This window comes from Neopsephotus bourkii, unplaced genomic scaffold (assembly GCF_033783945.1).
Source record: "Neopsephotus bourkii isolate Nb327-2 ecotype Australia unplaced genomic scaffold, CSIRO-AGI_Nbou_v1 NB_1634, whole genome shotgun sequence".
In the NCBI taxonomy this organism is placed as follows: Eukaryota; Metazoa; Chordata; class Aves; order Psittaciformes; family Psittacidae; genus Neopsephotus; species Neopsephotus bourkii.
The window spans coordinates 4668662-4674661 of record NW_026902109.1 but is presented as its reverse complement, the minus strand read 5'-3'; the positions used below and the strand labels follow the sequence as shown (position 1 = coordinate 4674661).

General features: G+C 35.1%; 1 protein-coding gene across 5 annotated transcripts in view; it reads right to left on the bottom strand.

Moving 5' to 3' along the window:
* Window positions 1–965: 965 nt before the first annotated feature.
* Window positions 966–6000, bottom strand: part of HERC4 (HECT and RLD domain containing E3 ubiquitin protein ligase 4) — a 37351-nt gene continuing 32316 nt past the window's right edge. For all 5 annotated transcript variants that reach the window (XM_061373987.1, XM_061373986.1, XM_061373985.1 and 2 more), the window contains 3 exons: window positions 4139–4322; window positions 3461–3563; window positions 966–2343 (listed from right to left, as the gene is read on the bottom strand). In XM_061373987.1, the coding sequence (XP_061229971.1) occupies window positions 2135–2343; window positions 3461–3563; window positions 4139–4322 (496 nt within the window). In that variant the 3' untranslated portion in view covers window positions 966–2134. The remainder of the gene's footprint in view (window positions 2344–3460; window positions 3564–4138; window positions 4323–6000) is intronic.

Here is a 6000-nt window from a genome sequence, read left to right as displayed (position 1 = left end):
CAGTAACATGAAGTAATTGCCACAGCAGTTTTAGTCAACAATAACTGCACTTCAGAGATAAAGGACATCCAAGCTCTCTAGTACACTCTAAATTAGGCACCAAAAATTGCCAAGTGTCCAGTAACTATGACCTGGATTCTGTCTCAAACCCTCCTATCTACAGCATAAGAATATTACTCATCTTTCCGATTAATATTGCTGAAAAGTCCAATACAGCACTAATCTGAGAAAGTCCCATAGGGAAATTAAATACATATATACAGTGCTGGGTTTAGATCATACAGACTAAATTAGGACCTGCACAATTAAAGCACTAAAAAAAAACCCCTCAGTGAACATCATCGACTGTGCACACTGAATGAAGCGAGAGTCCCACAGAAAAAAACTCAGCTTCTGACTGTGTAAAACACGAGAATAAAACCCAGAAGAAAGCTTTACATTAGCCACTTCTCAAGTTTGAAATATCTGCCTTTGCAATCTTGGTGTTTCACAATTTCAATACAGTGTTTCAATATTACCTGGTAAAATGAGGAATAATACTTTATTTTCACTCCTTTTCTTTCTTCCATGTATTGTAAGATTAAGCTGCTTTAATATTTGTTCTTTTCTTGTTTTTCACAAGAGGGAGAATTTCCCAACCAGATAACAAATGCTGGAAAAGATGGGAGTATGGGCTGCATACAAAGATATTACTAGAGGTGACACTGCACAAGAAAGCTGTAAAAACACAGTGTTAAGGAAAAGAGAATTATTTTCACTGCACCAACCACTTCATATTTTATCCACATCTCCTGCCAGCACAGAAACCGCATGTTATACAATTTATTACAATGAATTAATTTCTCTGCTTTTCAATTGAGATCTTGGTATCCTAGCTGTACTCTTGATTTAATATATGCAAAAGTTACTCTCCAATTGAAGAAATATGCATGATGCAAGCATCCATACACATCAACCAACAAAGGTTTTCATTTGAGTTTTTTATTATAGCTTGAATTTTTTCACTGCATTTAAAAATCTAAAAAAAATAAATATTTGTTTCACAGCTGCAAGTCACATATGCATTAACACCACAAAGTCTGGAATTTAACCAGAGAAGGAAAGTCAAATCCAAAAGTGTCCAGCTAAGCACAATCATCTCAGGGCAATTATACTAAAAATAAAATCTTAAGAAAAGGGAAGGGGGGTGTTAAAGAGTTATTTCAAATGCATTTTTCTGGAAAAAAGTGAAAATTCTACTAGAAACCATAAACTACGCTTTCAGCATTTAAAAATAAATGTTTAACCTCTTGACAGCAACAACTGTCAGGTGCATCTTTCTCTTTTAAGCTGTATTCTTGACACATGGCTGCAGAGGTTTCAAATGATAAATTAACCTCTTATAACTGTGTCCACTTAATTACAGAATCAGTCCTTAAAAATAAAACAGTGTATTAAGTCAGCTTGTCCATCCACATAATGAAAATGCCATTTTATGCAGCTTTTTTTATCGGCACTAAGTGACTGCTTCATGGATTGTACATTGTGAAGATGAATGTCTCTTAAACAATCACTTTTGGTATTAAGGTTCTTAAAACAAATCAGAAAAATATATATCTTCAGAAATCAGAGTAGTCACTTTTTTTCTGTTAAAAGCCATAAAATAAGCTCATATTCAATTACAAGCAATAGAAACCATACTGCTATTGGAACATAATTATTTTATCACAAAAAATTTATTATTTACAAAATGAAAAGTTACCAAGTGAATTTATCAGGGAAAAAGTTAAATGTTCTTACTAGGTGATTTGAAAAATTTAAGCAAGTCTCTCATGCACTCACACGCCAAATTGTTTGCATAAGGAGAAATGTTAATTCATGTTAGTGAAACTTGACTCCCATTCACAATGTTCTTGTTTTTATTGTAAGATGGCAAAACCCACATGGTTCTGTACAAGAAGGCATGTATTAAGACAGTTCCTCATTTTTGTTAATGTGTTTTGGCTCCCATGAATATCCGTACCACTGAACATTTTCTCAGATAATCAGTTATATTATCAACTCAATCATTTAATCCACTGAACTTACCACCACAAGAAAGACACAAAGAGTTAGTTTAATGATCCCACGTTACACAGAACTCTCATTTCTGAAGTTATACTAAACTGAAACCTTCGTAGTGATCTATAGCCTGGATCAATTTAGACTTCAGGGTTTCTTTATCTGTGTATTTTGGAAGATCAAGAAGATTAAAGCAAGTGTGAGCTACTGGAAGATAATCTTCTCCACCTCCTGTTGGCTGGATGACTAGCTTAAGACACTTCATTCCAAGAATTGGAATACGATCACTGCCTGTCAGAAACACTGCCAAGAAAAAAAACAAAACAAAACAAAAATCCAAAATCTTGAAAGTAGTTTAAGATGGTCTCTGTCATATCTACTCTCCCAATCAGTCTTTGCATTTTTTTAATTATTCCAGCAAGGGTTAGCTTTTCACATTGAAGTTGTTCTGCTAAGTTTGAAAACCACAGAATAATGATTTAACCCCATCTCCAGCTCACACATGGACTCTTAACTGTAACACAACAGGTGATATATAAAGGAAAACATTTAATTTTAACATAGGAAACCAGTCTTAGGAAAAACAAACCACAAAAAAACAAACCACAAAAAACCCCAAACCAAACAAAAAAAGAAAAAAAAAGAAAAAAGGCAAAAAAAAAAAAAAGGCACCCAAGAACCACCACAAAAAAAAAAAGAGAGAAAATAGCAGGATGTTCTTCATACATCAGACTTTGTTATTTAAAACCCACTAGCTAAACCTTTATTGAGCACTTGCAAATATCCTGTAAATACACAGAATTAGTTTGTACAATATGAAGTTTATCTGAATTCAAAACTAATCTATGATCTACTCTCAATAGTGCTAATTCACAGGAAGCTTCAGTAACTTTCTCTTCCCTGCACTTCTGTGCTTGTATCAGTACCACGATGTATTAACAACCAGCTACAGCTCCAAAATTCAACTTACATGTAATGAAAAAAAAAGTAATGCAGAATATGAATCTTGGCTCAAAAAAAGAGAAAAGAATTCCTAGTCACAACATAGATGACACCAGCAGTTTAGGTTGCTGGGGTTTTAGGTGGTTTGGGGTTTTGGGTTTTTTTTGTTTTGATTTTAGAGGTGTTTTTTTTTTGGGGGGGGGTGGTGTTTGATTTTATTTTCACTCTTGCATTTAATGCTGTTCCGGTATACTGTGATCTTGTAACTTCTCACCACCCAGAATTACTCAGGACAATCTCAACAAAATCAGAAACAAGCTCATAATCAATTTCTTCTACTTTTGTTTTTCCTTCCAAATAAAACTGATCACATTACAGACAGATATGGATGTCTGCCCTCTCGTCAGGCCTTATCAGGCCCAAAACACAGTACTCCTGTTCAGTTAGCATATTCTGCAAAGTAGTTTCAAATACTTACACAAAAACTGTTTTTTCTTCTCCAAAGATAGCTCATGAAAAACCTCCCAGAATATTTTAATTGTAGGATGGTCTGCCCAGTATTCTCCTTTGTATTCTGTATTCTAAAATGAGCAGGAAATCAGGTTATTGTTTGCATGTAGAATTAGTGGGATAATCTGACATTAAAGTAGAATGAATGTGGTTTGTGTAAAGGGATACTGCAAGTGACATTGTTTTTCTTCAGCTGTTCACTCTGACTTCAACTATACAAACAGATGCGGGTTCTCCAAAGCATATTCAATCACAGCAAAGTAGAGATGAAGTCTCACAATGAGTTTTGGCAACCAAGAATATTTACTTGTATAAACTATATGCATTTTTTTCACTTCCCCCTTCTAATGTAACACAGTATCTAGAGCTGCATTTTAGTTTTGTGGATCTTTCTTCTTCTAAGCCTGATTTCCTTCAGAAATTAGATGGACAAACTTTAAGCAGGAAGGTAAAAATAATATTTTAGCATCTTCACTCACTGACATGTAAAAAAAAAAAAAAAAAGAGGAAAATTTCCTTACTCATGCAGTGAATTCAATCAAAGCTGGAAGTCATATTAATGAAAACAAAGCTCAAAAGAACACATTTTATTCTTCTTTTCCAGATGCAAAAGCATGTGAAACAAATATCTAACCATGATTCTTACCTTCTCCAACTCTTTCCAATCATAATTTGTGTTCCCAATCACCATTGCCTGCAACTCGCTGGGCTGGAAGAGCTGAAGAACTTTACCTCCACATACTTTGTGGAAGCCTGCATGGAATGCATCGAACAAGGAAGCCACAGATTTATTGAAGATGTAATCCACATATGCATCTACAAAATCCTGCCTGTACAGAGAAGAAAAAATAAATTATGTTGAAGGAGAAGGGGAAAAAAAAAGAAAAAAGCACGTGTCACCCTTCTACTGATAAAACGGGAGTCACCTCTGTATAGAACACAGCATGGGAAGTGAAGCAAAAAGGCCCATATTACATGATCTTCATGTTACAGCCATCATGAAGACAACCTCAATGAAAATGACACAAATGTATTTCCCCAACACACCCTCTAACACCCACCACAAACTCTAACAAAGAGTCCATAATGTGCAACAGCAAAACAGTAACTTTTAGTGTTATTTCAGGCACTGTAACCATTTTTCTCATTTGTATGCATTGCAGTGAAATCTGACTGAATGGCAACAAGCTTAAAGGCCTGAATTACATGCAGAGTCCTGAAACTGACTAGTCAAGCTCTGCTGCATTTTAAAAAGTTACATTTGCACTAAAAATGCAAATCAACTTCAAACAGACATTTGAATCCTCTGCAACAGAAAGATCAGTTAATTACCTTTTAATCAATCCTAGTTAACATTGTAAGTTTCTACACTGGCAGAGTGACTTCAGTTATAGATTAGTTACCCTACCAAACACACATTCTTTGTGGAAACCCAAAGTATTTGAACAACATCCACAGTACTCGAATAGCATCACCAACAATTAAAAAAAAATAATTATCTGAACACATTTTGAAGATTCATCTATTAAAATGGTTGAACTGAAAATAATGAACATGAACTGAGGGAGTGGTGAATCACTGTCCTTCTCTTCCAGCATTCAATGAAATACCCATTTTATGTGCACCATGTAATTAGCAGAGAGGCAGGTAACTTGCATAATACTAACCCTGGCAGAAAAGGCTGCTCCAGAAATAATTCATAGTAATAAACTAATTAGCATTATTATACTCTATGCTAGTATTTTTTAAAATGAATTCAAGCATCATGGAATATTTGGATTTTCAGAAACAAGAATTCTTCACTGGTCCAAGACAGCAGGTGATGACAGTGCTGCATACATTACATGGACACCTTGGAACTTTTCTTGCAAGTCAACTCCGATTTTACTGCCACTTGGTGACAGACCACCAGACCAACATCAGGAAGCTTCAAAGTTATCATGTTGAAGTACCACAAAATGATATATCCCCAGCTTTAAGGCAAGGATTTTTAACCCCCCACCACCCCCACCCCGCCAAATCTTTCCTCTAAAAGGAGAAAATTTACCAAAAAAATGAGCCACTTATAAAAAAATACTGCCAAAAATTTGCCCTCTAGGAACATGCCTAGAGGTAAGTTTCCTCCCTCGTTTCTACCATGCATAACTTAGATGCATTCTGTTCTCAGAGTATGCTCTTGCCATTTGATTCTCCCTTTACTGTGGGAGAAGTAAAAGCACAGAAAATTCACCAAGAACAGACAGGAATATGAGAGGAATGGACAGAGAGAGATAGGAAAACGGTACTATTCTGCAAAAGAAGGACAAACCACCAGATTTATACATCTACATATATATACATATATATAAGAATCCCACCTCTCACACACTCTTCCAACAATAGCACTAGATAACAATTTATCTGCTCTACAAATGGAACACTTCTCTGAAATAGTATTTCATATATGAATAGTTGCCACACACTTTAGTCTGCATACTAATAAACAAATAATCCCACCAAGGTTGAATT